Here is a 19,686-nt window from a genome sequence, read left to right on the forward strand (position 1 = left end):
TTCTTTACCATCTGAAGCCACCGGACGGATTGATGAAAAGATAGGTGAGAGATTAGAGATGATAGATTGGTAGAATTTTACTTTTCTATTTTATTTATCTGTTGCTTTTCCATCATCTTTGAAAAACCATGGCAATAGAAGATCTTGTCATTTCTCTCAATCCCATATTTAAAAGATTCACAACGGCAGAAGATCAGGAGACATTTACAAATTGCTTCTTTCCATACTCTGTGTCTTTCAAATATAAGAACACTAAAATTTTCTATAAATCTGTTCTTGGACATATTAGAAAAATTATCCAGTTAGTGAATTAGTCTAATTCCTTTTGGCATGGGGCTATTTATCCCACCTTTAATGAAGGTAGGCTGAACTATCTTTTCCAGTTTTTACTGGGTTATTAAATTCCTGTCTTGTAATAACCCAAAAGAGAAGGTTGTAGACATAATTGCCTATTTATTTTCACATTCTTTACTGTGTTGTTCAGAATATCTAAAGGACAGATAATTCCCAGATTGGCCTGATTCAGTCTTTCTGTGATTATTCACATCATGGATTGCTTCACTTACTGGATAAAATCAGGACGTCATCCCCAGGGCCTGGACTTGCACCGTTATGTCCTCCCCAGCCTTCAGCCACGCCTTCCCATGCTTCAGGGAGGGACCATTTTAAAACTGACTCTGGTACAGAGGTAGAAGCTAGAAAACAAAAGGGAAATAGCAAGGGTAACAATGAAAATCTGACTCACTATGATAACTCACAAATTCTATCCTTACATTAAGATCCTGGTGACATTTTCACTTCCCCCAAAAAGCTGCCTTCAGATATTTATATTAATGAAAACATTTATCATGTATAAAATAAGTAATTATTCAATCCTTACATTACCTCCACTTGTAGAGAAAATATATTCTACTTTTACAATTAAACACTTGTGTTTTGCCTTTATTATGAATAGCACAGCATATGTTTGGCATGAGCCATTTGTAAAATGCAAATCTAGAAAGAAAAAGAAAAATATTTGCCTATTATCTCACCACCTAGAGATAACTGCCATTAACCTTTTATTTGTGTTTCCTTCCAGAATCTCTCAGTATTTTTATGTAATTTAGATCATATAACTTGCAATTTTACATTCAGTGCTTATTTCACTTGGCAGGTTTTCTGGGAGATTCATGAACTCACATAATGAGAGCAAGAATCTCCTCTATTACTTGCTAACTTCATAAGCATAAATAATGAGTGCTTCTTCTATCAGAACTGTCCTAAAAAACAGTGAAATAGTGCAAAAAGAAATAAAATGTCATTCTTGCCCCCAAGGAGGTGCTAGCATTGTTTAAGTATGTAAGTAAATACTAGGGGGATAGAATCCTGAAGGGAATTATCTTTGATGGTACCTGACCAAGGCAGGCAGTGAGACCTCACCAGGGGAGGCTTCCTGGAGTTGGAGCATCTGAGTTGCACTTAAAGGCTTGGGACCTAATTGAGGTGAAGGGGGTGCAGATATGAACTGAGAACAAGGAATGGCAAGAAATGAGAGATCATGTGGAAGGACTATAAGTAATTTGGTACTGCTGAGTCACATAGTCAGAAAGAGGCAAGTGATAGGGCCAGAAAAGCAACCAGAGGTCAGAGTGGGAAGGGTAACAAAGATGGAGAAGCCAAAGGTCCGCCGGAGGTTTCCAGCATAGGTGGTGTCGGATGGAGATGCCCATTAAGACCGACATTTGATTAATTCAGTTTGGGCCATTCAAAGATTGGGGTGTCTTCGAGGCCTCCAGGTGGAGATGCACAGCAAGCAGGGGATGGATGTGCATCTGAAGGATGGGAAAGAACTTTGAATCTGAGAGATGGATCTTGGCATCAATGGCCCAGAGGCCATATTTGAAAATCTGAGGATGGGTTGTAAGGGTTCCAGGGGACTACAGTGTGGAAAGACAAAATGCCTAAGGTCAGAACTATGGAGAACACCTGACTATTTTGTCTGTATGAACCCAACTCCCTGCTGGTTATGGTCTAATTAGGGCCCCAGGATAACTTAAAAAATACATGGATTATGGTCAAGTAGAAATCCTAGACAATTTAATTAGCACAAAATACACCCCACACCATGGAAACCAGGCGATGTCTTAGAACAAACTTACTGTGAAAGAGGTTTTAGAAACATTTTATATTTATCTACTATTATATAACAAATCACAGTGAAAAAGCATAAGAAAATTATGTATATATATGTTGCTGTACACCAGAAACCATAAATCAACTATAAGCTTATAAATCAACTATACACTTATAAATCAACTATACTTCATTTTTTTAAAAATAAAATTAGAAAAATAGAAATATTTTATAAACACCAATAATATAATACATTCTTATAAAGAAACTTTCTAAGTTTCTTTTCAATTTTGTCTCCTTTTCAATACTATACTCTAAATACCCAGATGGTGATAGGGTGGGGATATTTGTTGGGGTGGTCACTAACACACACCACAAAACAGAAAGAGATGTTCTCATTTCCAGTGATATTTTAAACAGGCAATGATCAGGTTCTTTAAAACCCTATTCCAAGCCTCAAAAACCCTTAGTTGTTTCAATTTTGTATCACACATGTTAGAAACATACTTCATTTTTGTCATCTTCACTCTTGTCTATGGGAGGGTTAAACCTGTTTTTTACTGAAAAAACTAAATCTTGAAATTGCTATTCTAAAAAATGTTATGATGAATGACTTTGATTATTTTATGCCATCTTGCCTTAAAATAAGAACACTTAATAGAGAAGGACATGTTTAGTCTCCTGCAGTTATGAGATGTCTATACAGTTAACATCAGGCTTCCAAGTGACTATTTTTAATACAGAAAGGAGAGGAGAGGAAAAGAAGCCTAAAGAGTTAAAGCTATCAGTTATATACATGGAGAACCAGAAGAGAGGAATGTCTTGGAAGACTAAGAAATAAAGAATGTTCAGAGAGTAGAAGTGATCTGGTTAATAGCAAAGTTCCAATAAGAGAAGGAATAAGAAGTGACTGCTGAATGTGACAACCAGGGCATGGGTGATCAAGATGAGAGCGTCAGTGGAGTGCTGGAGGTGGAAACCACTTGAATTATAGCAGACTTAGGAGTACACTAGCAGTGAGGAAGAAAAGACACTAAGTCTGATCATGCAAAACACTTATTGAGGAAAGGATCTGAGATCCTGAGCCTTTGATCTGTCTTCCTACTCTTTAGATAAATTAGACTTATCTTAAAACTGGAGTCCATGAACACTGTTCAAGACCAACATTTCCCTCTCAAATCTGTCAGTCAACAATAGCCACCACTTGAGATGGTCTCCAACTCGTTATGTGAGCCAAATATTGCCATCTAATCCTTCATTTACTAAGCTTTTTATGGCTCTGCATCAAGAAAAGGCTCATCTTTTGATAAATCTGCAGAAGCAATATCAACTGGAGGAAGATTCAGTGTCTATGAATTTTGTTTTGATTTTTTTTTTTAATTGAGAGGTACTAAACAGAAGGAGCCAGGAATGATGGAAAGGTTAACTTCATTTGCTGACAAAACAAAGTTCAAAAGATGATAGCAGGGATGGATTGACTTGAAATAGAAGAAAGGCTGACAGATTTCAAAACCAGAAGAAAGGAAATAAACCTGATCTGTGGGGAAAGGGATGGCAAATTTAGGAAAAGAGTATCCAAACATCTCCTGCTGCTAAGTCGCTCCAGTCGTGTCTGACTCTGTGCGACCCCATAGACGGCAGCCCACCAGGCTACCCCATCCGGAGTGGGTTGCCATTTCCTTCTCCGTCCAATCATCTGAATGTTTGTAAATGACTGTCAACAATATTTACAATTAGCCCCCACTGAAAAGACAACATGGCTGAGGTAAAGTCTCCTCAGAAATATTTTTACTCTCCCCTAATGTGAGTTGCTTCACCCTCTTCCTCTCCTTCATCTTTTATAAAGCACCATGGACACCAAGAGAAAACCAGTGAAGCCACAGTGTTGGAGGAGCATTAAAGACCTGCATTGGGGTCTTCAGAAAACTGGGTCCTATCTTGACCCAGATTAGCATACATCCTTACCCCAACCTGACTAACACCACACAACATCTTTCATCAGCACCACGTTCTCTGCTTCTTCCTAACACTGGTCCATACATACTTTAATTTCTGCTTCCTTGGAGTTTCCAACATCCCCACAATGACCAGCACAGTCTTATACACAGGCTAAGTCCTCAATTAAATAAAAGGCTAAAGAATCTGTAGCAGTACGCCTAAACACAAAATATATTTTCTGCATTACATGTTCATTGAATCTCTTAAGGGGAACATATAGATGGAACTCCATTATTTATTCCATTCTTGCTTTGTCGAAGAATATTTGATATTGCAAACATTTTACTGTTTTTCATAGAGCTCTCCATTAAACAAAATACACACCCATAGTTTAATTTTGACATTAGTGCTTATATCCCACATGATAGAGATCAATCAATGCCTTGGAACCATATCAATAATAAATATTTGAATATAACAAACAGCAACATACTAGTTCCATAACTCCCTGGGTCTTAGAGTAGTTTTCTGTCCCAATCTATATAAGCTACAAAAATTGGCTATATATAATAAATTTAATGTAACTCATAAATTAAAATATACCAAAAAAGGTAGCTTGAACACGTTAGGGTTTACATGGTATAACAAAAAGGACACTGGCCTGAGTTGGAAACCTGATACTTCATCCAGGCTCAACCACTGAATGTGACTAAGTAAACTATTTAACCTTTAGCCTTCCATGTCCTTATTTGTAAAATGAGGCAGCTGGATAGGATAGTTTATGGGGTTCCTTCTCTTAACTAAAATTCTACAACTCTATGAAGCACCAGCTTTCTATTTATCCAGCATGCTGCAACTGACAGGCCAAGTGAAGCATCTCCCAGTTAAACTGACCCCTGCTGAAAAGTCCCAGATACCAGCTACCCACAATGTCCTTCCAACGAGTCCTTAATGCAGAATTCTTCACACTAAGTGCTGAGTGGCACGTTATGCTGATGAAAGCTGTCGGAACCAGGAATGGCCACCTACAGATGAAGATGGTCCGGGAGCCTCCCCGTGGACCTGGCGTGAGAGCTCCCCCTACAGGTGGTTCTCTACAAAATAAGTGCTCACCCACCCAATCGCATCTCTTCTGGTGGAGTTTGAACACGGAAACAATCATAAGACACTTTTCTTTGGTAACAATTATTTTAAAAGAAACATATTCCTTGATTAGTTAGTCATTTGATTGACACCTCCCACTGACCATAAGACCTCATGAAGTCAAAGAGCTCTCCATCTTGCTCACCACTGAAGCCCCCTACACATCACATGGGAGGCATTCAACAAAGACTTGAGAGTCACCTAAAGGAAAAAAGTGAAAAAGGACCAGGAACGTAAAGAGCAAAGGCAATGGCAGTTCACAGATATAAAAACAAAGAATCCCATTCTTCTCAGTCAAATAAGCATGGAATAGTCAAGGTCAGTACTTCTAGTTTATAATTTTAGTGCAATACCTTAACCTCATTTATTTATTAATGTAAATGGAGGACTTTTTTAAAAAAATAAAATAAATGGAGGAATTAGATCATTTTCTGATTAGCCTGGCTCTTCTCTGACATAACACAAAAAAATGCCACTGGAAATCAAAGGAAAACTCAGCCTTTGAAAAGATTTATCCCGGCTGCAAATGTATAGTTAAACTGCCTCAGAATAAACAAAAACAAACAATGAAATACATTAGAAGGTGCTTATGAGTCATTTAGTCTCTGAGAGTTTAGCTTTTATGAGTTAGGAAGATTTCACAGAACCAACCGACTTTTGGGGAGGGTTTGTTTACCCCGATTTCCTGAAATTACCGGGAACAATTAAAGTTTTGTGATTCCCTGAATTTTTCTTTCCATTTGGTGGGGGCCTAATGGCCCATCTGCAGAGCTGGACTCCTGTGTGCACATATGGTCCATAATTTATGAAATGTGCTTATTTACATGTTGTAATTCTTACTTTCCAATGTTTTAAAATGCACCACTCTTATATCTTTCTTTGACATGCATACGTATATTTTAGCTATAGGGGTGACACAATGAGGACTTGTCAGACATAAAAGCATTAGGGTTGATACCCTCCCTACAAAAAAATATGATGGGAGAAATTTATATAATGATGGGAAGACATCCTTTTGCATCCGGCAATTCTATTTGGTGGGTTAATACTCACCTGAAATAGTTGGGTCCACACCCTTCCTCACCCGGAGAACTACTTGAACTTGGCCTTCACCTGAAACTGAATACAAAAAAGAATAACAACTTGGATATGATACAAAGATTCTCTTAATACAAAAGATATTCATGTGTGAGAAAGATGAGTTTATGTTAAATTCTCCCCAATCTAATTACATTTTCAAAATTAAAAAAAAATGCAGTCCTTGTTAGTTAGTCTAACAGTTGATTTCCAACATTTGATTTTGATTGTTTGCTTTCGATTAAACTTAATCACAGTGAGGTTTCCAAGAGAATCGGCACATAATTAATTAGAGGAAAAAAATCCTTTAACCATATGTTCTTTGGAGGCTAGTGTTGGTCAGCAGGACATCCCTCATATCCTATTTCCCTTCCATCAGTTTGAAGGCTCAGCTTTTGGAATTCATGTGTTTTTCACCAATAGAATTCAGATCACCCATGAAATGTATTTGCTTTACCTTTATCCGGGCAAATTGTCCTTTTAATGAAGTCATTTCTCCAACCCCCCCACTCCCACTTTCTCCTCCTATCTTCCAAACCAACTGAGCACATTTGAAAGGCCTGGGGTTCATTAATTTTAAGTGTTCAATAAATTAGTGAAAATAATCAAAAGGCCTGATTCTTTCTGATAATGACAATTTGATGTCAGTATAAACCAGTAGATTAAGCTGGGAACATATGCTCCTTTGCCAAGAGAGGCTGCTATAATTAAATAGTGAATGCATCTACAAGGTGCTCTCACGCCTGATTAATTAGTAATCAGGTGCACGAACCCCACTTTTCAGTAACACCTTGTCTCTTATTGGTTAATTACCTTTCTGCCTTATCAGATGCCATGAAGGCCAAAACCTCCCACCACTGAAGAGCCCAGTGATGCTGAAGGTTGCAGCCCTGGGGCCTAGGTCCCACTCATCCTCCCCATTTGCCTCTCCCTGGAGCACTAAACCCTTTCCTCTGTGGCAGGTTTGGAGTAGACCAAGGATCATTCTTTCTAATTACAAAGCATAAGCTTTAGAACATTACAAAGAAAATAAGTCCCCAAAACACCCATGATGAGACCTCTTTGATTTTATTCTTTCTTTGTTGATTATTCTCATTTAAAATTTTTCTGTAATAACCTATAGTAGAATATCATCTTCAGAAACACAGAATCATGATGCTGTATACCTGAAACTAATATAATATTGAAAATCAACCATACTTCAGTGAAAAATATTTTCCCTATTATAAAATGTGTGTCTCTGTGGCTTTCTCCTTACACTGTACACATTTTGAGACCAGACACAATGGCCAACCTGTTCTTTAAGTGTTCTCCTTTATCATTACTTCCAAAACTTTGCTTATGTTGTTTTTTTATACTATTGTCTATTTCACCCACTTTTCGAACTTAATAATAATAATTAATAACAAAGCCATCAGCTCAACATCTCATCTCTTTTTTTTCCTATAATGTCTAATATCCATTTCTACTCATACTGATCTATGCATTTCCTAAAGTTGAAAAGTGCTTCTAAAACCAAACTGTGATACTTAAAGCAAGGTCGCTCTCAATGAGCAAATATTATTGTGCATCAACAGTGGTGAATTCAGGACTGCCTCGATCCTCAGCTCTGTCCCTAAATCTCCAAGGGAGGGATTTTTCTCCTGTACCTTAAGATCCTCAACATTGTTGGGCATGTATATCTTAACTTTCATGAAGCAATCCAGATAAACTGCTCTACTCTGGATGCCAGGATTTATTAATAACTCACCATTTCAACAAATTAAACAATTGGAAGCAGGAAATAACCCTTTTAAAGGAACTCAAAGACAAAGTAGTAAAAAAAAAAGTTCGATTCAATCAGAAAGAAAAGTCAAAGATATGACAAAATGACATCTAAAAACACGCATAAGTCTATAACAATAAAATACCCTTGCACAAGAGAAAGGAATAAAATATTGTAACAGAATCAAACCCTAGGAAAGGTAAATTTTAAAAAAATCCAAGAATCATTTGGAAAGGGAAGTCAGATAATTTAAAGATATTATAAAAATCATCCTTGTACTCACAAGGATAGAAAACAAATGTGTGGTTGCCAAAGGTGGAGGAAGAACAAAGTAGGAGTTTGGGATTAACAGACACACAATACTACACATAAATAAACACAAGGACCAACTTTATAGTGCAGGGAATATTCAATATCTTGTAATAAGCCATAGTGGGAAAGACTATGAAAAAGTATATATATATATATATATATATATATATATATATATGGGGGGTATAACTGAATCACTTTGCTGTGCAGCGGAAACTAACAGAACATTGTAAATCAACTAGATTTCAATAAAAAATTTTCAATTATCCTTGTTAATAGTTTCCAGGCATCTGTAAATTTTAGTACATCTGTGCCTTCTTCCTTAAGACAACCCCTGAGGTAAAGAAAGTGGAAAAAAAAGTCACATGTAAAGAGTCTTTTTCAAAGCTACTCTAGCAATTTTATAATGATTTATTCAACCCAAAATATATAATATTTATACTTAGGGCAGAATAGAAACATCATTTTCCCCACTACATAGAGGAGGGAATTTGAAGTGAAGGGAAAATAATCCATGCATCCAGAATTCCCTGGGTGTAAAGGATCCCACCAGCAGTGCAGTGTCTGGCACTGACAATACAGTCCTGATAGGCAGCAGTGATGATTACCCGGAAGACTGAAACGGTGAACCCTGGACATCTCTGACTCCCATTACAGGCTGTCTCACTTTCCTTTGTCCACTAAAGCCCTCACCCAGGCCCTATTACTAGTAAACCAAGGCTCCCTGGAACAGCGGGCTGTCACGCCTGCACCTCTGTACCAGTGGCTTCCAAACTGGACAGATTCTGGCTTTGTTCAGCCTCTACAGGTAAACAGATGGCTCCAACCTCCAGAGCAACCTCTTCCTCAAAGCAGACATTAAAACCATTAATAAAATAGGCATTGAAAAGTTTACTACTCATTTTATTAAATCAAGTGTGTAAATATCATTCGATCTGAGAAGAGAAGCAGTTTCAGCAGCAGAGAAAATGGGGCGCAGGCACCAAAAGTAGGAAAAATGAGAAAAGTCTGATTTCCTATACCGCATGCGTCCTGCGGGCTGCCTCTGAACACATGCGCTGATGCAGGAGGATGCTTCTTCCCAACACCCCTTCTAGGCTGAGAGAGACCACAGAGAGTAAACAGGAAGCTTGTGGGTGAAATACAGCAGCCTAGATTTGAATCCTAGACCTTCCAGGCCCTCCATGTGGGTAACTGACAAGTTCTGAGCCTCACTCACTTCCTCTGAAAATGGGAATCATCCTATTACCTACGTCATAGGGCGATCAGGAAGAAAAGATGGGATAATCCAGGTAACACGCTTAGCACAGGACTTGGTTTCAATAAACAATACGTGTGAGTCATCATCAATACTGTTATTAAGTCATGCTGATTTTTCTAGAAGCCAGTTAACAAAACCAAAAAAAAAAAAAAATGCTTTTACTCTTTTGACAGCTGCACCTAATCATGATGAGCCCTAGTATTCCAAGTTGTAAGCAACTTAACCAGATCCACTAAAGTTTGCTAAAGTGCTTTGACTCTATAAAAGACAGTATAAATGTAGTGTCATTTCCAATTTGGGTACATACAAAGAAGGATAAAAATCATCTGAGACTAAAGGTATTGACTCAGGGAGAGTTTAAGAGCCTAACACAAGCTGTGATATTGTACATATGTTTTCTCAGTGCTTATGATTTCTGATTTTGTGTTTGTAAGATGAGAATGGTTAATCTCCTTTGTTTATCAATGGAACTCACTGCTGTTGATCCTTCCCAGATTGTAAGAATATCTGGTTAGTCCTCAAAAAGAAAAGAAGTCTTTAGGTCAATCATGGCCAAATTATTCTGATGAGTGCTATATGATCTAAGCTTGCTATAAACACAGACATCTAGGAGAAAGAGAAAAACGTGTAAGAAAATGGCTCCCGGTGAGAGAGGAGAGAATTACTCAAGTAGATCTGATTCTAGTGCCTGCCAGAGTGATGTGTTGTGCTGGCAAATTCTGTCCTCATGAGGGCCCTAGGGAAGAGAAAAATTAATTGATTCTCTCCCAGAGCAGGTCCCATTTTCTCTTGGAATTTTGGAGGGGAAGAGTACCTGTCTATCTAAAAAGAAAAAATTACCTGCATCTTAGCAATAGATCCCTTGCCTGTTTTCTTCTTCATTCTATCACCATGCTCACCTGGCCTCTGAGGATTATACAGTAAGACTCCCTACATACAAACCTTCACGTTGCAAACTTTCAAAGACGTGAAAGTGCATCTTGTTCCAGTAAGGAACCAGAACCAGTGCCATCAGCATCAGGTGCCAGTGAAACTGCAGCTTGCCCTCCGTCTCCTATCGCTGACGACCCTTCAGCTCTACCGTCTCCCACCGCCTCTCCCTCCTCCAGTCAGTAACTCTTCTTGCCTGCTCACTCAATGCCAGCCCCTGTGAGCCAGCTGTTGTACTGTACTACTGTACTTTTCAAGGTCCTATACTGTGAGTTTAAAAATGTTTTGTTTGGGGGTCTGTTCACTTTTTAAGTGTTGTGTGAAAAGTATTAGAAACCTATTACAGTACACTACTACATAGCTAATTGTGTTAGTTGGGTACCTAGGTTAACTTTGCTGGACTTACAAATTGGACTTATGCACAAGTTACACACAAGTATAGAACTGAATTCGCTTGTATGTAGGCAAATTATCATGCACACATTGGGACTTCTCACTCAGTCCACATTTATCTAGGGTGAGTCACCCTCTAACTGCATGTGGACAGAACAGAAAACAGTAACTCCTTCTGTGTCTGTGAGTTCCATCCAGTCTTGTCATCTCAAGCCTGCTTTCCATCTCTGTTGGCCCTGGACCCACTTCCAGCACCATCCTCATGGGCCAGCTCTTGGCTTGATCCTCTCTTGGCATTTTCATCTTCACTTGCCCTGTTGACCTCTACCACTTCTCACAACTCCTGTGCCTTCCTGCTCTGCTTCTCCCTCCCTGTTCAGTTCTTGCTCCCTAGAAATCAGCTCTTTCACCCAGCCACAGAGAAAGCTTTTTTGTCAACTGGTTCCTGGGCAGCTAAAGCTTGATTTGCAGGACCACACAACTGTCTGGTTCCAGCCTCTCAGAGATAGCCACTGAATCACCTCGGCCCTCATCACTCAAGATCTTTTCAAGACCTTCGAAGAAACAGGATACGAAAATCCTTCTAAGACTTGTGAGTCTTCTATTACTCCCGATAACGTTCATTCATAAAAGGGTGTAATTTTTTAAGAGCTAAAGAATTTGATCGAGATGTCGACAGATATATCTGCATTAAACAGTCCTGAGAGTTAGCTCAATTATACCTTCTTAATTAACTCAGAGAACAATCACAATTGTTATTCTGACTTAGAGCAATGTTTGCTGCACTTGCGCAGCAGGTGTGTGATTCCTGGGCCCGGTGCAGATCTACAGAACCAGAGCCTCTGGCAGGGGGGCAAGGAACCTGGAAGCAAGCATTCCAGCTGTGTGCCCAGGAGGCACACTTAGAAAGCACTTATGGAAGGAAGTTTACAACCTTTTTCGTACCCTACTCTCAAAACACGATTTCTACTCAGAGGCAGGTGTTCTTAGCAAATGAGGAAAGGGATCTAGAATTAAAAAAAAAAAAAAAAGATCCTTACATTCACAATTCTTACTTTTCATCATTTATACCAGAAACTTGAAGGTCAAAGTCTACTCCCAAAATATAAAATAAATGTGATGATTTTAGTAGGACAAAAGTTTTAATAGTTATCTATGTTAATATATTTTAGAGAAAGCAAGTAGGCCACTAAACCCATGATTTTATGGATATTATTGCTTAAAAAGAGATGGGCTTTAAAAGAAAACAGTGTGGGAGTTGACTTAAGAAAATTATCACGTGAGTAATAAATAGCACAGGAGGCAGGATGTGACAAAGTGTGAAGGTGGTACTGAAATGCCTAAAGTTTAAGAAGCATGGTTAATAAGTATAGGTTTTCCTACAAATAGAAGAAAGATTTGGTTTACAAGGGTAGGAATATAAGCTTGGATTAAAACAAAACAAAACACTAGTACACTAGAAACAGCACTGAAACAGAGTCAGAAAATCCAAGTCACGACACTGGTTATACCACCTGTGACCTGCATGAACCAAAGCCAGACACCAGCATCACTGAGAATGAGCTTCTTAATCTTGAGTGATTCCTTGAAAAAGTATCTGATTCTGGCTCTTGGGTTTTCCTTCCTTCCTTCCTTCTTTCTTTCCTTTTCTCCTTTTCCTTTTCTTCCTTCGCCTTTTGGAGAAGTTGGTCATAATTAAGAAGCAAAAATCACTTCTCACATCCACAGCTCCTGTTCCATTCTCTCTATTTTTGCCATAAAGGTTTGTCATGCATGTCCCTGAAGTCAACTCTCAATATTACTGGTACAAAATCCTTGGGGATCTTTGGGGAATGAGTTTTCTATAAGAATGTAAATTAATTTATTAACTAGAATGCCATAGATTGCCTCAGAGGGCCTCAACATGGGAATGGGTACAGAGTTTCAAAGGATTATGATTCTGCCCTGCTCACAGAATCATCCCCAAGAGCTCTGGGGAGCCAGCGGACTGTTCCCTCCTTAGATTCTGACAAGATTCCTCCTTGAGGAGTTGCATGGGATTTACTAGATCCGCTGAGAAACAGAAGGGTCCAGGCAGCCGTCTGCTCCATCCCAGGACCTTAGCGCTTTGAGGAGAGAGAAACCTGGGCAATTAGGAAAACACTCCTTATTTTCAGGATCTCTCAAATTAAAGCATCTTTTCTGAGACTTCAGTGTGATGTGACTTGAGTTCTTTGGAATAATAGGAACAGACAATAAAGTCCATTTGTCTTTCTATCCACAGCCCTCTTGCCCTCGTGGACAAGAGCCCTGGCTTTTTGCCAAAGAGCCTGTCTTTATCCTGGTGAGTGGGGCATTTGGAAATAAGCAGCGGCCAGGCTGGCTAGACATGTCTGTTTTTCAGTCTGATGAGAAGAAGGTGGTACATGGGAGCCTCTGAGCCTAGCAGGCGGACTTTCTCAGCTGCCACCTCACACAATATCCCAGCTCGGCTGCATCTCCGCTGCTCGAGTGAGGACTGTGTGAACTCAGGAGGGCGAGTGTGAATAGCTCGGCATCTGATATGAATTTATCACCGGCTGCTGGTTGGGTGGGGGATAGAGCAAGGGGAAGGGGCTGTGAGTGTTTAATGCACCCTGCCACAACCCAACAGTTTGCCCTAAAGAACCTCTTCCCTGTGTAAAAAGGACGGGGTCAAAAGTAAGTTGACCTCAGACAGAATGCACGATTATTAGAAGAGGACGGTGCGGGAACAGCTGCTGGGACCCCACTGGTTCTGCATCAGGCTTCCAAGAGTCAGAATATGAATAATCAACTCAGAATTGTTTTCTCCACCCCTCTCCACCCCCACCACCTCCCCCCAACCTTGTCCTCCTGTTTGGGGCAAGTCCTATTCTATTTCTACAGGAAGAAGCATAGCCCTCCCTAGCAGCTGCAATAATTGTGTTCCTATTGTGATGAAGACCTCCTCCTGGCCACCCCCCTACAAGTGGCCATTGTCAGCGTGGAGTCAGTGATTACACGCTCCGCCTGATGCTTTGGGGGGCCCAGCTGCCTAAGAGCTGACACACGAGCGTGTGCGGAAGGCCAGGGAGGGGGCCAGTGGAGGTAGGGGCAAGAAGTTGGGGGGGAGGGAATCCCGCGTCTGTGAGATGGGACTTTGACATACCAGACCTTTTGCATAAGTCAAGCCCAGAACAAATGAGGCTTTATCAGGCCCCAGTGACAAGGGGTCTCATCTGCCTTTGAAGTGGAGCAGAGCATGGAGCCTAGCAGCTTTTCCTTCTTTGGACCAAGCAAACATCCTTCTTTGATACGCTCCATGCTCATTATCTCTGCCCCATTTAATGATTTTTGATTGAAGGGTGGCGGCTGGGATGCTGAGAAGATCGTTAGAGAGGCTCCAGTCCAGCCAAGCCCCGCAAGAAAGGCTTTCCTTGTGCCCAGGCCTAAATTCGGAATTTCTTAACAGTGTGCGCTTGTTCTTAGAGGCAGATAAGGGCTGAGCGTGAAATTCTTAATTAAGCAATAAATAGAGAGTGGGGTGTCAGCAGATGTACCCAGTAGCCATGGCAACGGGAATCACATGGGCGAGAGTGCTGAAACTAGATGCAGGCCTCAGGCCTGGGCCTGACTGACAGCTGAAGAATCCTACAAAGCTTGTACACCAGATTAATTAGCTGACTAATTATTTCATAGCGTTAATGTAACTAAAAAATAAAAATAGTTCACCATGAACTGAAACATTCCTGGGGAAAAAAAAAGCAGGGACAGAGGCAGTGGGAAACTGACTGCATGCGTAAGGTAGAGATGGGAGTGCTGGTGAATCCAATAGCAGAAACTGAAAAAGGGGTTCTCTGGATTTGACTCCGACTTTGAAAATATAAAGGAATTCTTGTTTTACAGTCAGACCTGTCCACAAGCATAGCATAGAAGTGACAGTTCATGACTGCCATTCATAACAGTTTATTCTAGCAAATATTGCCCCACCGGGACCCTAACACAAACTATAGCATGCAAGGACTTCACTCATGGTCTGTGTTTAAGTGGTTGCTTGGGTAGAAATCTCAGGGGCATTAGAAAGGCAACCTGAACCAATCTCCTTAAGAGAGACGTTTTTAAATGAGCGAGGTTATCTTAGTCTGTGGGTAACAATTGCTTAAGTGGTATTAAGTTTCAATCAGGGGACCCATATATCATACATGTCATGTTATCATGAATCTGTTATCTTACAAAAGCTAGTCAAGGAAAATAGAATGAGACTCTTGCAGACAAGTTATGATGGGTACACTGAGTTCAAGGCACCTGAGGTTGTTCATCTTCTGGGTGGGGGCGGAGGTGGGAGAGGAAAGAAACATTTTAGAGAAATCATCTACTGAGAAAACGTATAGTGAAATAACAACGCATGCTAATCACACTTAAAGAGGGTGGGTGTTTTGTAGCACAATTCCAATAGATAAGTAAGCTTAACCTCATTGTATGGATGTAGCCACAGAGGAAGGGAACATTTATAATTCCATGCCCCAGGTAAAATAACCAGCCAGCCACTGATTAAAGCCCAAAGCCCCAAACTCTGGCCGTGAGCTTTCCCAAGAAGCTGCTTTCTGTAAAGATGTTTGCCGAACAAAGGTTAAACTTGCCTTGGTAAAGAAGAGAAAAGCAAGGGTCAAAGAATATTATATGTGCAGGATTTTTTTCTTTGTCACTGGGGATCAGTGAGAAATGTTCTCCCAGAAACCTGCCGGGCACCCCCCAGCCTGGCTGGTCAGGGGTCCATGATTACTGAGTGGGTAGCACACTCTAGTGGAGAGGCACAGCCAGGAGCCAGAATGCCTGGGTTCTACTCTCTGCCAGTCTCCCTGGGTCGGAAAGGAGTCAGGCTTCTTAAATCATACACCAAGGAGCCAAATGGAGGAAATGAAGATAATTGGGATTTTTTTAAAACTTCCTCTCCGAGGGGGATGTGGTAGGGTTATGAACAAACAATACAAAAGACGGGCCACTTAGAAGTGGTCAAGGAATGAGTGAAGGCCAGCCAAACGTCAGTGAAGCAGGATTCCGAATTGAAGGCCAGCGGGTAAAAGAGCAATGTCTCCCCCACGCCCACCCCTCAAAGTCTGACAGGAAACTCAGTGGACCTGGAGGAGGTCAAGCAGCTCCCTTACAATAAAATGAATCTTCTGTACACACAACGCTCTCTATAAGTCTTTTTTCTTTTTTTTTTTTTCTTTTAATTCCAGAAATATGTCTACTTTGACTGTGAGGTCTTATCTTCTCATCTTAGATTAAATGTAGTTTATGTAGGTTACCCCAGTCACAGACTCATAAAGTCACACAGCCCAAAAAACAATTAGGCAAAAGTAACAACCTCATCAGGGCTTCCCTGGTGGCTCAGGTGGTAAAGAATCTGCCTACAATGTGGGATACCTGGGTTCAATCCCAGGATTGGGAAGATCCCCTGGAGAAGGGAACAGTTACCCACTCCAGTATTCTGGCCTGGAGAATTCTATGGACTGCACAGTCCATAGGGTCGCAAAGAGTTGGACACAAGTGAGTGACTTTCACAACAAGCTAATCAATATGTAACTGGAACTATTGCATGAAGCCTTTTTGAGGTGTCAGCTACAACCATGTCACTGCCATCGGGGGGTTGGTCTATGGAAAACATGGTAGCCTCCTCATCAACTTCACAGTGGTGGTGCAAGCTTTACACAGAGGTCATAAAAAGTCACAACCCATCATACACAACCCAATATCCCTGCACGGGCCACCACCATAGGGGACCTGTTTGTGAACCTTGGCTCCTCCTGAGCCCTCAAGTCCTCACTGTGCCAGCCCAAGACTGCGAACAGGACTGGCTCTCACCACCTGTGTACTCCACACACTCAGAGGCACAAATGACCAGGAAAGTCACAACCTGGAGTCCTGGAAATCCTCTCCAAGGAACAAGGGTCTCTAACTTTATTAAACATTCCATCAACCCCCTGTGACTTCCTGTTCCTTGTCCAACTCACATTGTTCAAAAGTGGAGATACTAAAGGATTCTCATACAAAGACTCTTCAATTAATAAAAGCCATCTGCCTAATAAAAACGGTTTATATTGAAATATTCACCTACATCCTATATATGTACATATAATATAAATATACAAATAAATATAGACACACTTATACAGATGTATGTTTAGAACATATGTATAAATATAGCACAATAGTATAACTTGCTATTAATTCAACAAATAATGCCATAAAAGAGGAAGAAAATCTGTAACTGCATTACTTGATATTTTTTTTCTCTATGCCACAAATGTTCCTTTATCATGCTTGCTTTTTGTGACTGTTCAAAACTAGTGTGCAGTTCATGAACAAAATCCGACCAATGAACAAGACAGACTCCTCAGAAACATGTTAAGTAAAAAAACAAGAGCAATTTGAAATTAAAATTTTGTTTCAGAATATACATCAAATGAATAGCCACAGTTAAAGTTAACAGCAACTGTTTGCTCTTACTTAATGGTTGCATTTGACTTTAGTGGTAAAATGGTGTCAGGCATCTCTGTCCATCTTGAAGTTTTATAGTTTGAAATTATATTTATAGATGGATCAGATCAGAAATAAAATCTGGATGGTACATTTCAGTGCAAATAAAATATACAGAGATCCATTTGCAAACACTTTTAAAAACCTGGGAAACACCATCCTCTCCTCTCTGGTGCTGTGAAAATGTAAGAGTACCAGGGCTCAAGTGTGATCCAACTCAGCTGACATACGACTGGACACCAGTGAGAGAGACACGGAACTTGGGACGCCTGCCAGCTCTCTAAGCCCTTAGGGCCAAGTCTGACTCACGGCAGAGTTTGGGTCTTCCCAAGCTTGACGTGGTTCTGAATTAGACCAAGATCTATGAAGACTAATTTGTAACAAAATTGTCATTCTAGGGACTCATTTTTTCAGATTCTCCTTCCTACAGACCACTGAGCTAAGGTTAGCATAAGCAGACATCATGGCACTCAGAGTAATCAATGAAATCACATGGAAAGGCAATATGAGATGAGCTCCAGGAAGTCAAAAGAAATCTATGGCCCGGAATCACACACGGGCTCCCGTGAAACATGCACAGTAAGAAAGTAAGGAAATCCTGCCGGCCCCTGTTACTGTGCAGTCACAGTAGGGTTTCTGGTTCCATAAAACAAGGCCCCTGGATCCTCTACCCTGATGCTGCATCTGACACAGGATGAGACAGCCCAGCCCCCAGGCCTCAGCCCCCTGTGCATCTCAGCTCCCTGACCTCAGACTGCCTTCTAAAGCTCCTCACCTTCCACAATGACCACATTCTTCGTCCTGCCTTTCTGTGCTGTCTCCGTGTACTCTTCGCTGCTCCCTGTCCCTGGGATCACAATCAGCCACCCTGTCTTTACAAGTGCAGTTGACCTTTCTACAAATACAATGCTTAACACAAAGGAAACATGTGAACGGCAATCAAAGTTTATTAAGCACTCACTCTGGATCAGACACTGTTTTAAAGACTTTTACAGGTTATCCTTTCCTTAATTTCCTGTTCTTCATGCAGGTCCTTTTGTTATCCCATTTTACAGAGGAGGAGACTGAGGCTTAGAAAGAATACCTGCTCAGTGTCCCATAGGTAGCTGGTGCTGAAGCTGGGATTTAAACACAGGCAGTCTGATTTTGGAACACAATCACCTCATCACAGCACACAGGTGTCCCTTTCAGTTCCTCATCTCTTCGTAGCACCAATGTTTGAAATTCTGAAGGGAATAGTGGATTCTGACTACATGCACTCAACATACTCATTCAATCATACTTACCCAGATAAGTGAGTTGTCTCAACTGACTGTCGAAGAACCAGTCACAGCCTTGGTCCTGGCCAGGTGATGGAAGAGATGAGAGGGACCGCCCCACATGACTCCCACACCTTATGAGGATGTCAGGGTAAACCCACACGTCTGTGTGCACCAGCAACAGGTAATTTCCAGGAGCAAAGTTGTCAAATGTTGCTGAGTACTTGAAGTGAGAGAAAAGTACAAAAGTGCTCTTTTAGAAAGGAAAACTCTTGCCAATAAAAGTGTTACAAAGAACAGGATGAAGTAGTTTAGAAACAGGACCATTCACACCAGCTACTTTTCTTATGGGAAATGGGTTTACTTAAATTTACTGCACAATAATTTCATAACTAGAGCTACAAAAATCATAAAATGTGAGGACTGAAAGCTGTAAGGCTCTTTGTGTGTGTGTGTGTTTTAATCGTTCAATCTAGACTATAGCCCACCAGGCTCCTCTGCCCACGGAATTCTCCAGGCAAGAATACTGGAGTGGGTTGCCATTCCCTTCTCCAGGGGATCTCCTAACCCAGGTATTGAACCCAGGTCTCCTGCATTGCAGGCAGATTCTTTACCATCTTAAAAATTCCATGGACAGAGAAGCCTGGTGAGCTACAGTCCATGGGGTCACAAACAGTCAGACACGACTGAGTGACTTCACTTTCACTTTCTTTACCATCTACGCCACCAGGGAAGCCCTCTTCTTGTTTAACAATCTAGAGGAGAAAACCAAAGTTCAGATAAGCGAAGTAATTTGTCTCAAGTCAACCAGAGGGAATAGGCAGAGCCACGTCTAGAATTACCACCCAGTTTTCCCCAAGATTCAAATAGCAGGCATTGGTAGGAGTGCCATTCATTTATAACAGTAACAGCTAACATGGCTGAGCATTTGCCATGTGCTCAGGTATTATTCATATCAAGGTATTCAATCCTTG

General features: G+C 40.7%; 1 protein-coding gene across 11 annotated transcripts in view; it reads right to left on the bottom strand.

The window, feature by feature from the left end:
• Positions 1-19,686, bottom strand: part of PKHD1 (PKHD1 ciliary IPT domain containing fibrocystin/polyductin) — a 432,300-nt gene that overhangs the window by 188,109 nt on the left and 224,505 nt on the right. For all 11 annotated transcript variants that reach the window (XR_010660007.1, XM_065912087.1, XM_065912089.1 and 8 more), the window contains 3 exons: positions 18,740-18,935; positions 6,250-6,315; positions 567-695 (listed from right to left, as the gene is read on the bottom strand). Coding sequence is in view for 10 of the 11 variants with exons in the window: in XM_065912087.1 (XP_065768159.1) it covers positions 567-695; positions 6,250-6,315; positions 18,740-18,935 (391 nt within the window). In the remaining variant the exon portion in view is untranslated. The remainder of the gene's footprint in view (positions 1-566; positions 696-6,249; positions 6,316-18,739; positions 18,936-19,686) is intronic.

This window comes from Muntiacus reevesi, chromosome 20 (assembly GCF_963930625.1).
Source record: "Muntiacus reevesi chromosome 20, mMunRee1.1, whole genome shotgun sequence".
NCBI lineage: Eukaryota > Metazoa > Chordata > Mammalia > Artiodactyla > Cervidae > Muntiacus > Muntiacus reevesi.